This window comes from Schistocerca cancellata, chromosome 1 (assembly GCF_023864275.1).
Source record: "Schistocerca cancellata isolate TAMUIC-IGC-003103 chromosome 1, iqSchCanc2.1, whole genome shotgun sequence".
In the NCBI taxonomy this organism is placed as follows: domain Eukaryota; kingdom Metazoa; phylum Arthropoda; class Insecta; order Orthoptera; family Acrididae; genus Schistocerca; species Schistocerca cancellata.
The window spans coordinates 384,184,227-384,204,854 of NC_064626.1; the positions used below are offsets into that span (position 1 = coordinate 384,184,227).

General features: G+C 40.2%; 1 protein-coding gene across 1 annotated transcript in view; it reads left to right on the forward strand.

Annotated features, from left to right (window-relative positions):
• The window catches only part of LOC126175327 (bifunctional glutamate/proline--tRNA ligase), a 251,607-nt gene that overhangs the window by 69,825 nt on the left and 161,154 nt on the right, over positions 1 to 20,628 (forward strand). Inside the window, exons 7-8 of the mRNA XM_049922047.1 lie at positions 19,503 to 19,674; positions 19,765 to 19,998. Of these exons, the coding sequence (XP_049778004.1) occupies positions 19,503 to 19,674; positions 19,765 to 19,998 (406 nt within the window). The remainder of the gene's footprint in view (positions 1 to 19,502; positions 19,675 to 19,764; positions 19,999 to 20,628) is intronic.

Consider the following 20,628-nt stretch of genomic DNA (forward strand, 5'->3'; position numbering starts at 1 on the left):
CAATATAATATGAAACTGTTCCTCTACATTCAAGTGCAGAATCCAGTGTGAATGTAATGTGCTTGTTATACAGGTGTTTCACAGTTGTCAAAATTATATTGATTGTGTTTAAATAAGCTTTAAGTAAGGAGGTAATCTATGAACTTCTTTTAAGACAGCTGTAACACTCCTGCCTTGTATATATTTACAAAAAAAGACACAAACATTTCTTTAGTTCTAAATAGCAGTTCTCTCAGGTAACTGAATGGATTTTTGCAGTACCTTAAGAGGTTTGAAGCAAGAAATGAACGTAATTTCACAAATACTTGCCTTGAAAATGTCATTGCTGTCGACATACACTGATTGTGATAATTCTTCATTCTGTTTTGCAGCAAAAGTCCTGGGTTTTCCATTTGTTAATTGTATATGTGATGTGGAACAGGTTGTATTATTATTATTATTATTATTATTATTATTGATGAGAGTGTGTGAACTTGTCAATCAAAGCTTCACTTCCTTGTCTTTTCTTTCTTTTCTCCCCAAAACCTCTTCATTAATCCACTCTATTTTTTCTTCCTTTTGATGGTACATTTTTTCCTTGTTGTTTCTTTGATTGTGTCTTGTTCAAGTTTCTTGTTTTTGATTTTACTTCTGAACTGTTCTGTCCTCAATTTCTTCTTCTGAAATTTTCGGTTGTTGCAGGACATTTTGTGTTTCTTTTATCCAATTGATCTTTAACTTGCTTGCATTAATGACGTTAAAAATTTTCTTAGTGAATCCATTTTCATCCATCTTACATTGGTGTTCATAGAGCTGTAGGCATCTTTTCCTAAATTTATCTATGATGACTGTGTGTGTGTGTGTGTGTGTGTGTGTGTGTGTGTGTGTGTGTGTGTGTGTGTGTGTGTGTGTGTGTAGAAGTCCTTGGAAGGCCATCTGACCCAAGTTCTGTCTTGGAGTGTAGCACTGTAGATTTTGCTAATAATTTTTTGATCTTTTTTTCTCTCGGTCAAGAATTTTTGTCATCCCTCTAATACCTGTGGTTTCTGTCACATACTAAGCTTCTGGTAAAACAACCATGTTGTAGTGCCACAGTTTTGCATTACAAGCTACTGCTCTTTTATTGTAGTGATTCCTTGTCAGTCTGTGCGCCTTTTGCAGTTTGAATATTCCTTCTGTGTGAGAGACTGTTCAGTCCTGTGGGTGGATGGTTTCTCTTAAGTACTTGAAGTGAGTTACCTGTGAGATTTTTGTGTATTGTGTTTTCAGTGGAAGTTTTCCATTTGATTTGGTGTCCATGTACTGAGTTTCTTCATAGGGAATTTGGAATCCAGTTTTACATGAGATTTGATGGAGTTTATCTAGCACTAGTTTGGCTACTTTTTTTGTTAATATAACCAGATCATCAGCAAAGCCTAGGCATTTCACAGTGACTCTTTTTTTTCCTTTCTGTTTTCCAATTTGAATATCTTTGGTATGCTTTCCCATTCTCTGATTATTTTTTCCAGCTCGTGATTTGTACAGAGGTTCCCAGAAGTCTTCTACCACCTGGATCTGTTGTAGTCATTTGTTAGAGTGTGTGTGTTAATCAGTGTGTTTGTCTTGTTTTCTGATTTTATTGACAGTGTTGAGAGTCTTTCTGAAGGTGATATAAAATTGGTTACTGAATCTGTGGTTTATTTGGGTACTGCAAAACTTGTGCCAAATTGTTTCGGTCCTTTATTGATATGCACTGCAGATTGCCCATATAGAACCTGTAATTCTCGAGAGTCAAAGTGGTTTTCATCTGTAAACTGGGTTTCTTGCCTTGGTATAATTTTGATGTTGAAACTGCCAGCATATTCATTACGTGTTTGTTTCACGTGTTTCAGTAAAGTGTTTACATCCAGTGTACTTACGAAAGATTTTGTGTCTTGTTAGAAGTGGTTTTGGGCGGATCTGATCCTTCTCTGCATGGATTGTCTGGTCCACCAGAATCCCATGATCAGAAGGGGAATCCAATCTATTGTCTAGGGCCTGGAATAATGGAATTCATTCTTGTTTTTCTGCCATGGTTGCTTTAAGTTGAAGAATGTTTTTGCGTAATCTCCAGTGGAGATCACAAGAGTGTGAGACTTGATTGTTGAGTTAAAGCCATATGTCGTAACACATGCACCTACTAAGTGAACAAACGGTGACCAAAAGCTTCTGGATGCCAGGTCAGATGCTGATGAGTTTTGTAATAGTATTTGGTCCACCTTGGGTATTTCATTTTCCCATTACCATATCTGGGAGGCTGTCCCCTATCCGCCACTCTAGAAGGTGCCCGAAGGGGGATCTACAGACCCACAAGGGATTTTATCTTTTACAAATAAACCTCAGCATCCATGTTACGTGGTTTATTCTTTTATTAACAATTTTCACTTCCAGCAACTCACAATTGCACTGACTTGAACTTAGTTCTCTGTTTTAGCCAAACACTGGCCCACATATATATTCATGATTATCTGTAATCATTTTTATATTGTTACAATTCCAATTTTCTGTAATTCATAATGAAAATAAGTTTGTTCACTGATTATAAATAGCTGCGTAATGAAGACTCATTGTGCACTGTGTTGGTTAGCAAAAAGGTGTATCATATATTTCAATTGCTGAATGTCTATCTGTTACATTACACAACATGCTTCTGCTCTTTATATAATTTCTGCAACAAAAATACATTTTCATGAAAGTCGGTAAATAATTTCAAAAGGCTCCCCCCCCCCACCCCTTAAAATGGGGGAGAAGGTAGTTGATATACTAACCTTAATGTTACAATAAGCATAATCACAATATTTCTTTGCAGGCTGAAATATTAATACTGCATTTGTCATGAACAGATTTTCAGCACCATATCAGCACTTACACAAATTATTGGTAGAGTCCACAAAGAATATCATGGCTGGTAGATGCGCAGACAGCAAGACACACGTGGGGAGATGGGTAGTGGTGGGATCTGCATGCAGGCATCGAAGGGCAAATGCCGAGTGGTGGAGGGGAAGTGCCATTCTAAACTGAAACATACATTCAATTTATTATTATTGTAACCTCTGCTTTGGTTAGTGTCTAAAAAGAATCCATCAAAAATGTAGCTATTTAACCATTTGTAACTTCAAGAGAAATGTCATGAGTGTCGAATTGTGAATAAAACCTACACATTTCTCTTGTTGTCTTCTTTGCCAAAACATAGTGGAGTTTACACAGTCTCACCTTACTAACATGTTGTGCAGATGCAATAGCAAGAGAATTCTGAAACAGCAGTTTATTAAGTGAGGAACTGAGGAAAAGTAAGTTTAGTACAAAAATAAACATGTAATGTCTTCACTTATGTTGTTCCAAATCACACTTTACCAGCTATCGATGGCCCTTAAAAATTACATTATTTCATCAAAAAACTTAGCAGTTAGTGAAATATCACAATAGATCACGAGTTTTGCATAAAAACCATACAACAAAATACTCTCATCTTTTCATGCTCTTTTGCCAAAATCTCATTTTGATATCTGAAACCATATATGAAATATAAGGAATGTTGTGGATATTTCACTCTGGCTTTATTGCTGGTGTGGCATGACTGCAAATGTGTATGGTATGTCAGATCAATTTCCTCAATATTTGTGGCAGATAGAGACCTCCACCCGAGCCTAAAGAGAAATTCAATATGTTAGCTGAATTTCATACACAGCAACATATTACATATTATTCACTAAACACAGCATCAAAGCAGCCCCTATTTTTCAATGCAACTTATTTTGAAATTTCATGCACTCTCTTACTTCCTTGTAAATATCACAATAACTATGACCATTTATGAAATAATGGGCACATCATAATGAACTTCACATACAAAGCTGCAAGTAAAGCAGAAATGAATTTTTTTACCAAATATTTTCTGTAAAACCATTTGAGAAAGTTTGCAAGATATGAACCTCAATTCTGTCATCGCTGACTGACCAGAAGATGACAGTGTTGACTTCCCCTGCAGTACAAACAAATGAACTTGCTCTGCATGTGGACGAAAGTTAGCCCCTGCGCATCGTCCACTGTATCCTGCGCGAACGCTAATGTATAACATGTTTGCATAAAACTAATTAGCTTATGCAACAGACATCCCATTATTTATGTACTTCTCAATGATTTGGAAATATTGTAACTAATCTTTATGTTTGGCTTCCTTTCTCTTTGATTTTTTCCAATATTTTGTATCCGCAGTGGTGGCTGATCGCATTAACGCACCACTTCTGGGACAAAGGGATGCGAGCTTGATCTGGATCTAATCGGCCTCACAGATTAGCGATGAGGACTGGTGAACCAGCCAGCTTGGATGATGATGTTTTTAGGTGGTTTCTCACATCTCACTCGGTTGATCAAGCTGGTACCCATATCCCATTGCAGATAGACACTACACAAATGTTTAGAAAACATTCTCTCATATGACACTTACTCCAGTCACAGACAGATAGGGTATACAGATTCCATCCAGACACACACACGCGCGCGTGTGCATACTCCAGTGACCTTGATGAGACTAATTATTTATTATTGATTATTGCAAGCAGTTGCCTGGGCTGCTGAGGTGGGAAAGGATAGGCAAGGATGTAAGGAGGGGGTGGTGGGAAACAGGGTAGAGCATAAAAAAAGGGAAGGGTGAAAAGTGACACTTAGGTGGAGATGAAGAGGGAGATGGGGGCAGTAGAGGGAGGGGCAAGAGAGAGAGGGGGGGGGGGGAGGGAGAGGAAGAGGGGTGATAGAAGGCAGTACACAATCTAGTCGGGGAAGGAGTGCTGTGGGCTGAAGAGAGAAGGGAAAAAGTAAGGTGAGGCATTGTGAGACAGGTTACCAGATACACTGGAAAGACAAAACCCACCTATGTATTTCAGAGAAACTTTTACTCCAAGGGAGTATCCAAATGGCCTGCATAGTGAAGCAGCTGTTGAAATCATTTGTGTTGTGGTGTGCAGCATGTTCAGCAGCAAGATACTCAGATTTGCTGCAGGTTGGCGGTGGTCATACATGTAAGTAGGCAGTTAGTTACTCGTCATGGTCACATAGAATGCTCAACAGTAATTGCAGCATAGGTGATGTGTAACATGGTTGCTTTCACATATGGTGCTCCCTGTTATTAGGTAGAAAATGCCTGTGACTGATCTGCAGTAGGTGGTGGTGCATGAGTCTACGGAACACCTGGGCTGACCACAATGGAATGACCCCAGTGGTGCAGGATTGGAACAGGTGTGGACAAGGACAGTTCGTATGTTGGATAGGTGGCGGAACACTACTTTGAGTAATTTGGGCAGGCTACCTTTATCTCAGGGCATTATGAGAGGTAATTGAAGCTCTGATGGAGGATGTGGTTGAGCTTTTCAGGACCAGGGTAATACTGGGTGGTCAGAGGAGAACTGATTAGTGAATGGCTAACAGGTTTACTGATGTCAGAGGAGGTGGTGGCGTGGGAGACCTGTTTATGGATGAGTGGATTGGATACTGTCTGTCAATAGCCTCTGGTAAGGTTATCGGTATATTTCAACAGCTCTAACTTTCTACTCCAAATGTGGTGTGCACAGATGGAAAAGCTGTAAGGAAGAGACTAGCACTGTGTAACTGAGCAATGGGGTACAGTTTTTAAAACAATGAGCATATACACTGAAGAGCCAAAAAAAGTGTTACACCTGCCTAATATTGTGGAGGTCCCCTGCGGGCAAGGAGAAGTGCTGCAACATGACGTGGTGTGGACTCAACTAATGTCTGAAGTAGTGCTGGAGGGAATTGACTCCATGAATCCTGCAGTGCTGTCCGTAAATCCGTAAGAGTACGAGGGGTTGGAGATCCCTTCTGAACAGCACATTGCAACGCGTCCCAGATATGTTCAGTAATGTTCATGTCTGGGGAGTTTGGTGGCCAGTTAAGTGTTTAATTTCGGAAGAGTGCTCCTGGAGCCACTCATTAGCAATTCTGGGGGTGTGGGGTGTCGCATTGTTCAGCTGGAATTGCTCAAGACCATCGGAATGCACTCTGGACATGAGGATATGCAGATGATCAGACAGGATCTTTACATACATGTCGAGGGTGTATACAACCCGGTACAGTCAGGAGATCCGGGAAAACACCAGGAATTTTTTCATCCGGGAGAAAACTGGGAAAAACCTGGGAATTTTTTAGACTTCCGGGAATTTTTCAGAGTTTTAGTTTTCTGTTACATTTTTGTAATTTTGACTGGTAAGAACCGATACTCTAACAAAGGATATTACTATATCCCACTACTGCAGAATAACACTTCAACAATAAAACTTAAACTGCAAAGGAAATGTGTCATATACATTAACGACACACAGTGCTCATGCAAGGGTGTGCCAACAGCAAAATGTATCAAAGGCTTTAGGAAGACTATGCAATGCTTCACAACAACAAATTGCCTCCAATGAGCATGAAGTCACAACTGTTTACATTATATTTGTTTTAGCATTTACAAGCGGGTTGATGTGCATGTGCAGTTGAGTCACGTTTCAGCAGTAGATTCTCCCGCTTCTGGCTACAGGAATGTGGCTGTTGGTTGCGCAAGCAGTCGCAGCAAGCAGGTACCGTATTTACTCGAATCTAAGCCGCACTTTTTTTTCTGTTTTTGTAATCCAATAAACCGCCTACGGCTTAGAATCGAGTGCAAAGCAAGCGGAAGTTCTGAAAAATGTTAGTAGGTGCCGCCACAACTAACTTCTGCCGTCGAATATATGTAGCGCTACACAGGCATGCTTTGTAGACACAAAGATAAATACTGGCGCCAAAACCTCTGTGTCAATAAATAAATTTTAAAAAAAGGTGGAAGACGAGCTTTTTTTCTCCGTCCCGAGTTTCGACCATTTTCATACATTATCCAACGAAGTAAATACAAATTCCGTATTGTTCATCTTCGAATGTAGCAGAATTTCAATGAGCTACGAAAATACGACTGGTAAGACTGTTTGGGATGTTTGTCAATATGGCCAACTCTACGTTCTGAATTTTTTCCTACCTGTGAGAAGAGGTGGTTGCTAATAGGAACTTGATGAAATGTGAGTCACATGCACTATTCTCTTCACCATAAGAATAATACGAATATAAACATTTTGCCATGTATTCTTTCGTGTTTGCTGCTATCTCATTTAAATCCTGTCTGCCTAATGAACTACGAAACTAGTGTGAGACAACAGCAAACACTGAAGAATTACATATCATGTCATGTTTATACTCGTATTATTCTTATGCCTAATAGTGATACAGTCAGAAATGAAGCTCGGCAACTGACTAGATTTTTAAATCTAAGATGACTAATTTCTGTGCAGAATTTGATGTACTAAAGAAGTGGCCGCAAATATTTTCAAACGGAGAAAAATTTTCGCCTAACTCTCGTTCAGAACATGTTCTACCATACGCAGTCTGTTATTTGGTTCTTGTTGATCATTATCAAAGAAAGCAGCAGTGTAAGTAACAACAAATAGCAGTCTCTTGCCATTGTTTCGCTAATGAGATGATTCCTCTCTCTCTCTTTTTTTAATTGTAAGCGGCGGTAGCGCGCACAAAAGCAAGCCATGCCGCGAGCGGCGACAGGCCGTAAACATGCACTATCAGAATGCGACAAACAGTGCCTGACAGTACAGTAATGCATTTTCAGCTTAGAGTGGCGTAAACACCTATAACAAAGAAAACGGCACTTATCAGATCAAAGCAAAATAAGCAATCGATTCAAACCAGATGAAGCACGTGAAAAAGGAAGGGTACCCGTATAAATACCGACGGAGCGTCTGACGCATAGCAATGGCTACCTGGTAAAGCTTAACTGCTAAGCTTACGACTCGAACCAAACTACTGTAGCTGTATCGTCATTCATTCGACCTAAATTGTGTCTCATATTACAATGGACCAACTTTGTTTCGATTTGGAGGTGCGGCCTAAAACTTTTCTCTCCCCTTGAATTTCGAGTCTCAAATTTCAGGTGCGGCTTAGATTCGGGAAATTTTTTTTTTTTCCTTTATTTCGAGTCTCATTTTTTAGGTGCGGCTTAGATTCGAGTAAATACGGTAGATGCTGCCGGGAAAAGGGGGCGCCAAATTCGTGTTCTTGAGGGGAAAAAAGCGCGTTTCACAAACCGCTTAGCATCCAGCGCATGTTGCTGTATCGATTATTCATATGATTTTGAAACGCATTCCTGTTGGTTTTTAAACATTTTTTAACACAGCCGGCCGTTGTGGCCGAGCGGTTCTAGGTACTTCAGTCTGGAACCACGTGACCGCTACAGTTGCAAGTTCTAATCCTGCCTGGGGCATGGATGTGTGTGATAGCCTTAGGTTACTTAGGTTTAAGTAATTCTAAGTTCTAGGGGACTGATGACCTCAGATGTTAAGTCCCATAGTGCTCAGAGCCATTTGAACACATTTTAAGTTGATTTCTGAATGAATAATAAGTTGATTTTTGAATGCGTGCATAGTGTACATGATATGTCTGTCAGGAGAATCCTCGCCGCATCTAGAAATAAACTTTCCGCAGACAAAAGGGGACGGGGCTATACGAGCTGAGCGGAGTAAGGCCGATTATGTGGTTGATTGGGTTTGCGAATGATCAGCGTTGTTATAATTACTAGCAAAATTCATAGATTCAGACTACCAGAATGGAAATAAACGACTAACAAGAATAACAGGTGAGAAATATTACATTTTATCTTCTCCGTGTATCCGAGAAAGCGAAATTTTGACAGAAAATTTTTGGCCAGATCGCTTCACTAGTAAGGACCAGTTGTACAGTCCCCGGCTAGCAGCCGTTTAAGTTCTATTCTGGAAGTAATGCGGAAAATGTGTTGTACGAACATGTAACAATACCTAAACGGAGAATAATCGTGGGATAACTAAACCTGTGGTTCTGGCAGGGTTAGTGAAGTTCATCGACGAACGAATTTTGACAATGGCAGGAATAACTACAGAATTGGTGATGACAAGATTGTTTGTTAGAATGAGGAAGGAGAAGAAACGGGGACATCACACAAATTATGGAAGAATAAGACAATTCCAAATTTATATAAAAATTTCGTAACACTACTTTCGATCTCATACTTGAGAAACTGGTGCTTGTGAATGAAATGTGAACTATTTCCTAACATAAAGCTTTTTACTTTATAGTAGGCCTAATAGGCATTTTATATTGATACTTAGTGAATTATATTCTGTCGTGTTATAAAAATGACCATTTGTGCCAAAACACTCTCGTTTATTTGGTGTGTGTTACAAAATTGCTGTAATATTAGAAAGGCCTATTTTGTTTTATCGAGCAGACAGTGACAAAATAGACATAGTCTGATTGAGAAACCACACCAGTCCTCAGTATTATTTGTATTAACAACTTTTTCAGTATTAGATAACGATATTTCGATTTTTCATGAAATGTTTGACGAACTTTGATGAGGTAATAGATTCTTTCGCAGAAAGGAAAGCATGCCATGTAAAGCCGTAGCAAGAGTAGAGAGGAGAAAATGCTAGGAGCTAAGGATTGAAGAAATATGTACTTTCTTATTTGTCTCTTGTCTTCATTGTTTTATGTATCCTATATTTAATTTTTTGCCACACAAAACGGCAAGTTATTAGCTAATATGCAATAAAGAGTGCATATTTTCTTAAGAGTTCTTGTTCTGCCAATTACAAATAATCCCACTCACTATTAATTTCGAGTTTTTTTAAAAAAAGAGGGCAAGCTGTCAAACCGGCTGACTGGGAGCAGGAGAGGCACTACCGGACATTCCAATTTCCACTGTCGTGAATATAGTTCAATGGCATCCATTACAAAATATACATGTTTCAGTATCACAAAGCGAAATACAGTGATGTGTGATAGAAGAATGCTGTCTGACGTGGCGTGGCACTGGACTTAGGCACACTTAAGACCAAACAACATGTCTTACATTTCCTCGAACACATAGGTTTTATGTTTCAGACTTTTCAGGAAGATGTGCGCTACAAGATGAACATATTTTTGAAAATTCGAATTTTTTTTTTACTATTGACCCAGTTATCAAATATCGTAGATCCAGGGCTGATGCGCAGAGCATTCTGAGTTATAGTGGGTAGTCTCCATTGACCCATGTTTACATTCAGTGATTTTGCTGTTTTTCCTTCATTTACTCTCACGTCAAATGAAAGCAAAGCGGATATCTGTGGCTGGGTGCTATCAAGTGAATTAAAATACATTCACATAATTACGGAAGGCTAAAATATGTTATTAGTTTCAGATTTTATTTTATTTCCACCTTTCAAGCATTAATCGCCTTGTAGAACAATGAAGTTATTTTTGTCTGTTTGCTGAAGAAATTTGACTTTTATTAGCCTTTTCGGCAGAGGCAGTCAATGTATTTGAAACGAAATGTTTAATTACACAGTACTGGCTAGTTTCAACCGTTCGCTGCATTTGAAGTGCACGTTTTCATCTTCTACTCGTATGGCATTATGCCATAATAAAGAACCAAACATGATACAATACAATACTGGTGCTCCAAGAAAATTTACATCCCGAAAACCACACTGAAAATCTTAATATCAGGTCGCGGTCTACTTCACTGGGAATCTTGGTATACGAGTGCGCACTTTTAAGTATGCATTTTAAATGTGCACATTTTAGTATGGTTTACGAAATTCCGATGCTCTTGAAGTATCCTCTGATGTCTTGTTTCTTTTATGATGCTAGCTGTACAAGCGCGGTGTCGCCTGTTATCTGCACTCTCTGGCAACTGCTGAAACGAACATATTTCTAACAGGTCGCAGTATAAATATTGCGAATGGTGGTTTGAAAAGTGTTACTTTCAAAGTAAATATCCTTTTACATAAGTTGAACCATGTGCGAGAATGTACCATGAATTTCCTAAATTACAGAGCATTTGACTCTCATTTAAGAATCAACTCTTTGATGACGAGCCATTTAAAAGAATTTCGAACCCTGAAGATCAGACATTTATGTCATTATCAAAAATTTTACTGGCACATTTGTGTGATAATATCTTCAAGTGTAACACGTGCAAAAAAGATCAACAGTATATGTGAAAGCTTAGCTTCTCTTCCAGCTTGAGACCAATATTATATTTGAAAACTTTGCTTTTCTTGTAGCGACACTATGTATATTAATTTAAACTATTAACTTTCCCTGTTTGTGTGTTCATGCTACTTAACAGTGATGTTGCTGTTGGCTGACTACATCACGTGTCCCATGTTCTGAATATCCGCCAACATCGGCAGCAAGATCACGTGAGATGAGCTATGACTGGCTTACAAAAGTGCATCGCAATCTCGATTTCAATGATTCGGAAAGTAACATGCGGTGTTTGGTTGAGTTCCAGTGTATACTTTCGTAATACGAAAATATGCAGCGTACATGTTGCTGCACATAAAAGATATTTCCAAAACGATTCTTTTTTCCTTGAGTTTTGTTCTCTAAGGTTCCGGGAAATTCAGTGCCCGTATATAAACCCATAACCATTCAAAGGACTGATAAGTTTTACAGGGAAAATAGAGTGTCACTTAACATAGAAAAAGTGTGTTTTCACCCAGGAGAAAGTGTATTTTTAACCGGGAAATCAGGTAATTTTTTTCCGTGTCCGCATATACACCCTGATGTCACATGTTAGAATCGTATGTAGATGTATCAGGGCCCCATATCACTCCAAATGCACATACCCCACACTGTTACGGAGCCTCCACCAGCATAAACAGTCCCCTGCTGACATGCAGGGTCCATGGATTGATGAGGTTGTCTCCATACCTGTACACATCGTCCCACCAGGCAACATGTTTCCAGTCACCAACAGTCCATTGTCGGTGTTGACGGGCCCAGGTGAGGCGTAAAGCTTCGTGTCATGCAGTCATCGGGGGTGCGCAATTGGGCCTTCAGCTCTGAAAGCCCATATCAATTATGTCTAGTTGAATGGCTCGCACACTGACAATTGGGTATGGCCCAGCATTGAAATCTGCAGCAATTTGCAGAAGTGTTGCACTTCTGTCATGTTGAACGATTCTCTTCAGTCGTCGTTGGTCCCATTCTTACAGGATTGTTTTCGGGCTGCAGCAATGTCGAATATTTGATTTTTTTACTGTATTCCTGATATTCACGGTACACTTGTGAAATGGTCATGGGGGAAAATCACCACTTCATCTCTACCTCGGAAATGCTATGTCCCATCTCTCATGCGCCGACTATAACACCATGTTAAAACTTATTTAAATCTTGATAACCTGCCATAGTACCAACAGTAACCAATCTAACAACTGCACCAGACACTTGTTGTCTTATATGGGCATTGTCGACCACAGTGCCATATTCTGCCTGTTTACATATCTCTATATGTGAATACGCAAAGCTTATACCAGTTTCTTTGGTGCTTTAGTGTATATGGGAGAAGTGGTAATGAGCTCCCGCTCCAACCATTCTGATTTGAATTTCAGTGGTCTACCTACCTACAGCAAGTCAGTCCCCTAGATAGGTCACAAGTTGTTTCTTCCCTCAGTCCTCGTGAATTGATTGAATGTTCAGATATCTTGATGTATGTGGGATACTATTTATCTTCTAACACTGAGTGGCCTCTGATAATGAAGTTCATTTCTAAGCAAAAAGTATGTTATTATACAGGGATCCCAAAAAGAATGACCCAATTTTAACTTTTAATAATATTGAGACAAATGTCACTAGGTAACTGAAGCAGCACTAGATATAATTGGCATTGTCTAGAGTTTCAGAAAAAATCTGCTATATGTCGCTACGAGTGCTGACGTGGAATGTGCAGCCTACTCGCACAAAATGGCGTCTATGTAACAGGAGGCATATTGTGTTACTGAATTTAGTCGTAGTCAATCAGTGATCGCAGTTCAGCAGGCGTTTCATATTAGATTTCGTGCTAAACGGCCATCACTAAAGAACATTTGACAGTGGTATAAACAGTTTGAAGAAACAGGGTGCCCCTGTAAAGACAAAAGTCCTGGCTGTCCACGCGTTCCTGAGCATAGAGTGGAACAAATCTGTCGAGAATTTGAGTGGAACCCCCACAAGTCTATGCATCGTGCTAGCTGAGAACTTGTGTTTCCACACTTGACAGTGTGGTGTGTGTTACGGCGTCATTTAGCCCTGAAGCCATACCAATACAACTGGTACAAGCTCTTCGAGATACTGATAAAGTGAAGTGAGTGGACTTGGCAATGCTAGTCTAGAGGACATGGAAGATGACACTTTCATGTCATGGTTGATATGATGAGGCAACTTTCCATATTAGCAGTAAGGTTCACCACATAATGTGCTTATATGGGGGCTTGATAATCCTCTTGAAACAATTGAACACGAATGTGCTTCACCAAAAGTAAATGTTTTTTGTGCTGTTTCGCATAGCAAGGTTTATGGACCCTACTTTTTTGAGGAAGAAACCGTAACAGGACAATCATATCTTGCAATGCTATGGAACTGGTTATTCCCGCAACTTGACTCTGACAATTTCGTCTATCAGTAAGATGGAGCACCACCACAGTGGCACAACAACGTGTGCAGTTTCCTCAATGCCAACATGCCTCGACATTGGATAGGACATACAGAACCATGAGACCAGGCTGTACACTCTTGGCCTCCTAGGTCCCCTGACTTAACACCATGTGATTACTTCCTGTGGGGACATGTTAAACAATGTGTTTACGTTCCTCCCTTACCTAGTAACATTGATGAACTAAAAACCATTATATCAGCTGCTGTAGCTTCAGTGACAGAAGACACCTTATGCTCAGTTTGCGATGAATTCGGCTATCGGCTAGATGTCATCCGTGCAGCCAACGGAGGACATATTGAACATTTATGATGTATTTTTATAAACTTCTGTCTTTTCTGAGTAATTTAGTATGCAATTTATTGGTGTTAAGCCATTGTTCCTAATAAATAATTCTATTTAAAATCAGGTCTTTTTTTTGCAACACCCTGTATTAAAACATTCTCAGCTTTTTTAAAAGGCATTCAATATTAGAAAGTGTCATTACTAACTCAAATTAACTTATTAGGATCTTAAAATGGGACTTCTGCTGTCAGTGAATGAATAGCACACTGGAAAATGTAATAAATTGTAAAACCAATAACTTAAGCTACTCACTCCCTTGTGTATTCCTGAGACTTCAGTATTGCAAGTCTACTTTCTGGCAGCTCCTTTGTGTTGTAATCAGTACTATCAAAAAAAAAAAAAAAAAAAAAACAGCTTCAGTACTCTTATGTACTCACGTAGATAAATGTGTTGTTATTCAGTTCAGTGACCAACAAGTCTTTATTTTGGTATACAAATTTCTGATAGAATGTAAATAATTTATTCGTAAAAGTAACAATTCACATGATATCAAAAGCATTTAGTCATTGACTGGCATGCAACAAGACTGAAAACTTTGCCAGCTTTTAGACTAATCGTTTTTCAAGTTACAGCACACCTGCCCCAGCCCCCTACCCCCATACCCCTGACCACCCCACCCCCACACACACCTGTACAGCTGATTTGTGACTGCTGAATACACAATGCTGAGACTGCAGTTCAGCAGGTAGACTGGGGTTAGGGGTTGTATCATTTGGAGTGAGTGAAGGGAGAAACACATATTATAAGAATGCGACATGCAGACAAAGGAATTGTTGAGTTTGTGCTGTGCACGGTGACAGTAATGATGACACGAGGGAGAGGATTTGGAAGAGGTGACAAAACAGAGGAAGGGAATCCTGTGAGGAAACAGATGTGAATGCAGGGCCTGTGAGGAAGCAGATGTGAATGCAGGGGATTAGTAGGATTGAGGCCAGGAGGATTTCCAGAACGAAAGATGTGTTACAGTTATAACTCTCATCTATGTACTTTAGAAAAGTTGGCGCACGAGGAAGGACCCAGATGGCACAGGTTGTGAAACTCTAGGAAGATTCCAGATGGTGCAGTTTGTGAAACAGCCATTGAACCTGAACGTGTTGCGCTCAACAGTGTGTTCTAGCACTAGGTACTCAAGTCTGCTGCAGCCATTCATTCTGGTGGACTGTCAGGTAGCGGTCATGCCCCCCATGAAATGCTGTGCAGAAATTGCAACAGAACTGGTATATAACACAACTGATTTCACAGGTGGCCCTGCCTTTGATTATCTGGGATGGAATAAACTTATGATGGTGTTGGATTAAGATGTGCTGAGGAGGTGAATCAGACAGTCTTGCGTCTGGGTATTCTGCGAGGCTAGGGGGTGGATTTAGCTTCTAGGTGGGTGACGGGATGCCACTTTAGGAGGAGTAAGTAGGACGTCCATCATTTCTGGGCACCATGATTGAACGTCAAAAGTCCCAGCGAAGAACATTGTTCAGTTCTCCAGTCCGGATGATACTCAGTGATGTAGGGCATGATCCTTTGCAACTGGTTCTAGGGAGTGATAAGGATATGGTGTGGGAAATTTGTTTTGGATCAGATTTGTGGGACAGTGCCTTCAGTATATTGAGCATGGCAGATGTGCCATCCATGAGTGAAAAGATTATATTTTGGTGTGGAAGGGATGGCATCTATCAAAATGCATGTGATGTTAATGGTTAGTGGGCTTCATATACCCAGAGATCTGGATGGAGCCATTTGAGAGGTGAAGGTCAATCTCCAGGAAGATGGCACATTGGACTGAGAAGGGGTAGGAGTGTGGGTGTTGAAGCTGTGAAGGAATGAGGATAGGGTTATTTGACCCAGGGTCCATATCAGGAAAATATCAGTGAACCGGAAACAAAGGGCTTTGGAAGGCAAGGAAGGTTTCCTCTAATGGTCCATAAAATGATTGGCATTAGAGGCATGTCCTGCAGGTGCCCACGGGTGTGCCACTGATTGGTTTATGTATCTTTCCCTCAAAGGAGATGTAGTTATGTGTGTGGATGTAATTAATTAGATGTGTAAGATATGAAATGGTGGGTTTGGAGTGTCATCAACAGTGACAAGTAGGGATTCAGGTGATAATTGGGTGGGGATTGTCTAAAGTTGGTGAAAGAAGTGGTTTGTACCTTTTGATATGAGAGGCCAGCCTGTGGGCGAGTGGGATGTCCAGGATTGTAGGGTTTATGGATCTTGGGAAACGTATAGGTGGTTTATGGGTGGGGAGGTTGCTCTTTGGATGAGGAGGGGAGAGATTCAGTGGGAAAGACTCTGGGATGAGCCTCAGGTTTTGATTGGGGATTGGAGATTATGCTAGACTTCTGTGATATGTTCACTGTGGCTGGGCTAATAGGTGGAGACAGTTGACAGATACCTCTGGTAAGGCAATCACTGCAGTTCAAAGTGACAGTGGTGCGGTGCTGTTGTCTGCTAGGAGGATGGTTAGATCAGGGTCTATCTTGAGGTTGCAGATGGTTAGATGATTGCCTGTCTTGAGGTTGCAGGTGGTTAGATGATTGCCTGTCTTGAGGTTGCAGGTGGCAGTTCTTTCTTCCAGTGAGAAGTGTCTGCTTCTGCTCTAATGGTCAGTATCACTGTCTCTAGATCTTGGAGTTCTTAGTTTGGTTCCCATCCATTTGGAGATTGTCTCTGAAGTGATGCCAAGTAACACTTGCACCAGGCGACCGAACATTGTCAGATGGTATCTCCCAGCCAGTAATGCCAAACCATCGTTTCATTTCATTGAGAAGTTAGTGTTCAAAGGGAGAAACCTGGGGAAGGATGGTGAGGCTAAATTGAAGGTAAGGAATTCCTGGGATGTAGCCAGGGATGGGTAGGTGGAGATGGATGGGTCACAGTTGGATGGTGACATGTTCTGAGAGAGAAAAGGTTTGTTGTTGGGATTAGTTTGAATTTGGTCCCAGGAATTGGTAGCAAAGAAATGTTCACTGTAGATAGCAGAAGAAGAGTAGGTTTTTGACAAGTCCAGCATGATTTGAACTTTGATTTGGGGCAGAATGTGAGGCCTTTGTGCAGGACTGGAACTTCTGTACTATTGAGGCATTTGGTGTATAGTTTGACAACAGTATTTTGGGTTTGTTTAGTTTAGGGTTTAATGGGATGTTGGAAGGTAGTTTGGTGTGATAGGGCAGACAGGAACTGGGTGCTATTAAGAGGTTGATGAGGTGGTTCACTGAGGGTGTTGATGAGTAGTGGTGCTCTGAGGTGGGAACAGGTCATTGAAACATTTGATAGTTTTTGGAGGTGATGTCTGGAGTGCTCTTTTGGTTGTTGGAGAGCAAGGATTTAAGTTTGGGAGATATTGCTTAGTAGTTTGGCTGCACTGTAAGAGAATGCACAGGTAGAAGAGATGGTTCAATAATGCCTGTGCTATGGAGATTTGTTTCTGTAGCATCAAGGTTGTGAGGGATAGATACAGGCAGAAGCTAAATACAGGGTGTACATAAAGTCTGGGAACACTTTCAGTTATTTATTGCACAAGCACTAAAGATTGTACAGATGTCATATATATTGCATTTTGAAGAGAAACTCACAAAGTTTTTTTTACAAACATTCAATATGCGAACCATGAGTGACCCAGCAGACGACAATACGGTAATCGAATTCTTGCCATATTCGTCATAACATGGCATCGTCGACTGTGGCAGTTGCTTCCTGTATTCTCTCCCAGAGCTGTTTTACATCACGTGGTAGAGGCGCGGTACATACTCCAGATCTTTATTGTGTCCCCACAGAAAAAAGTCACACGGAGTGAGATCTGGTGATCAGGGAGGCCATTTTATGAAACAGCTAGTCCTTTCTGTAGCACAGCCAATCCGTCGGTGCGGCAGCTCCGTGTTCAGATACCAACAAACTTCACGTGAAAGTGTGGTGGAGCCCCATCCCGCTGAAAGACAAACGGAAAGTCCGATTGCATTTGAGGCATCCGCCATTGCTGCAACATGTCCAAGTAGAAATATCCAGTGACAGTGCTCTCAGCAAGAAGAATGGCCCGTACAATTTTCATTGTGACAATGCATAAAAAAATTTACCTTTGGGGAAACATGCTCAAATTCAATGCATTCATGTGGATGCTTTGTACCCCAGGTTCAACAATTATGCCTGTTCACTTTCCCATTAGTGTGAAAAGTGGCTTCATCACTAAAAATTAAGTGATCAACAATGCCATGCCATCCCATCCTCATTCAGTTGTTGCAACTGCAAACAAAACTCCAAATGCTTGTCTTTGTCGTTGTCGTTGAGATTCTGTACTACCTCCAATTTGAATGGTTTCATAGACAGTTTCTGTCACAGGACTTTCCACACTGTCATTGGAGCAATTTAGAGTTCACAGGATGCACAACGCACCGATTTCTTTGGACTCCTTATGAATGTCTCTCGTATGCACTCCACATTCACTTCACTCACACTGGGACGTGTGCTTCTCTTTGTTGGGCACAAGCAACCGGTCATAACAAATTTATTGTGTCAGTGGTAAATGGCCTTCCTTGTTGGTGGCTTCTTACCATACTTTGTTCTAAACATCTGTTGAACTGCTGTAGCACACTTGTTTTTGTCGAACTCCAACACACACAAAGCTCGCTTCGCACCTGAACTCGTCATGTTTGCAACTAGCGCTGACTATCAGGATATTACCAAACTATGGCAGCATACAAGGGGAAAAAAAAATCTTTCAAAATGACATATGTGTGATATCTGTACAATGTTTGGTTCTTGTGCAGTAAATAATTGAAAGTGTTCCCAGACTTTATGTACACCCTGTATTTTAAGGTCTTTGTGAAAAGGAAGTTGGCATCCAGAGAAAAGGGAATTTTTGTGGTTAGGCTGAGGGGGGGGGGGTCCATAGTTTAAGCAGCAAGTAAGAAACCAATTGTGGGACTGGGTTTCAGCTAGGGAGATAAGTATACTGCCCTGAACTGATACAGATCGGTGGAGAAGGGATCCATTTGGGATGGGATATCATTGGAGGGGGGATGTAGGCGATGTCAATGAGTGGTGGGTAACACTGGGGAATATTGGAGGAAAAATGGGTGGAGTTTGATTAACAGAAAAAAAAGTGAAATGTCAAATAGATTCAGGAAAGGAACAAATGAAAGCAATAGATGGTTGCAAAGAGAACTGTGGATAATACGTTGCAAATTTGGGAAATGATGGTGCAGAAAGAAATTGTGCTGTGGGCTGTAGGATAGTTCTATGATGTGAGAATATTCATTTGCCCATCAGCCATCACTGTGGGAAAGTATGTGATAGATGTAAAACGATGACCGGAACACTGTGTAGATGAGGACTGGATCAATTTGGAAGAGAAATGTAGTAATTTGCTCTTGGATAATGTTTAGTTGTAATCTGGTAGACAGGTAATTGAGGTGATGGTGTGTGCTGCATTTGAAGCAATTGCCACCAGTGCTAAAGGATGCTGCGGAAATCACCATAAAAAACTAATTACTTTAAAAGTGATATTGTTGGCATTAAAATGCATTTTTTATTTAATCGTCAACTTTTGTTATTTCAAGTAAATAGATTATTGGGAAGTTATCATCAGGCACTGTTACAGGCCTGCAACTTCAGATTTTTTTCCTTTTTTTCCCTTCAGGTGTGGAACAGAATATAAAGATGTGGGCCGAAATGAAGCAGGGAACAGAATTTGGCCAAAAATGTTGTGTACGTGCAAAAATTGATATGAATTCTGTCATTGGTTGTATGCGTGATCCAACAATTTACAGGTGCAAAAATGAGCCACATCCCAAAACTGGAACCAAGTACAAGTAAGGAGTGCTTATATAATGATGTGGAAAATGTAATTTCAATTATTTTCTGTACTGTAGAATAATGTAATGTGACTTGCTTATTTGCAGGGTTTACCCAACATATGATTTTGCCTGTCCCATTGTAGACAGTATTGAAGGTGTTACACACTGTCTAAGAACAACAGAGTACCATGATCGTGACGAACAATTTTATTGGTTTATAGATGTTCTTGGTTTGCGGAAACCATACATATGGGAATACAGTAGACTTAATATGACAAACACAGTTCTATCAAAGAGGAAACTTGCTTGGTTTGTTGAAAAGGGACTGGTTGATGGATGGTAAGTTCCAGCCATTTTAAGAATATTTTCAAGTCACTGACCTATATCAAAGGTAACAAACAGTTTTGTGGTGTGCATTTTCTGTAGTACTGTAGATACTGTCATAAAATGGACATACTCAACACACAATCTTAGGTATCTGTCAAACTTCATGGGCTCACATAATGACCCGGCTTGTGGATCATAAAACTGGGAAATTGAAACTGAAGGATGACATTCAAATCACTGGTTCTTTCTTAACATGTCTTTGTCAGTGCAAGCAGAGGTGTTGTAGGTCCACTTTAATCTGAGAGTTGTGTTGTCGTTAGCACAGGTATTAGTTACGATAAATTTCATTTGAAAAAACATGTATATATGCTCTGATGGTGCAGTTAGAATGCCTCACTTAAAGAGATGTGTACAAAATTAATTTAATAAGAACTACATACTATTCTCATTATGCTTCCCCCATTGCTCTCTCTCCCAAGTGACAATTTACAAAAGAAAATAATACCACAATACAGAAATGGGTGTATATAGACAAACGTGTTAAGATGTTGATTCATTTGTCTCCCCATACTCTCAAGTGATGTAAGTAAGGAACAAAAGTTGCTGGACTTAACAGTTTGAGAAGCTCAGTATTATGTTCCT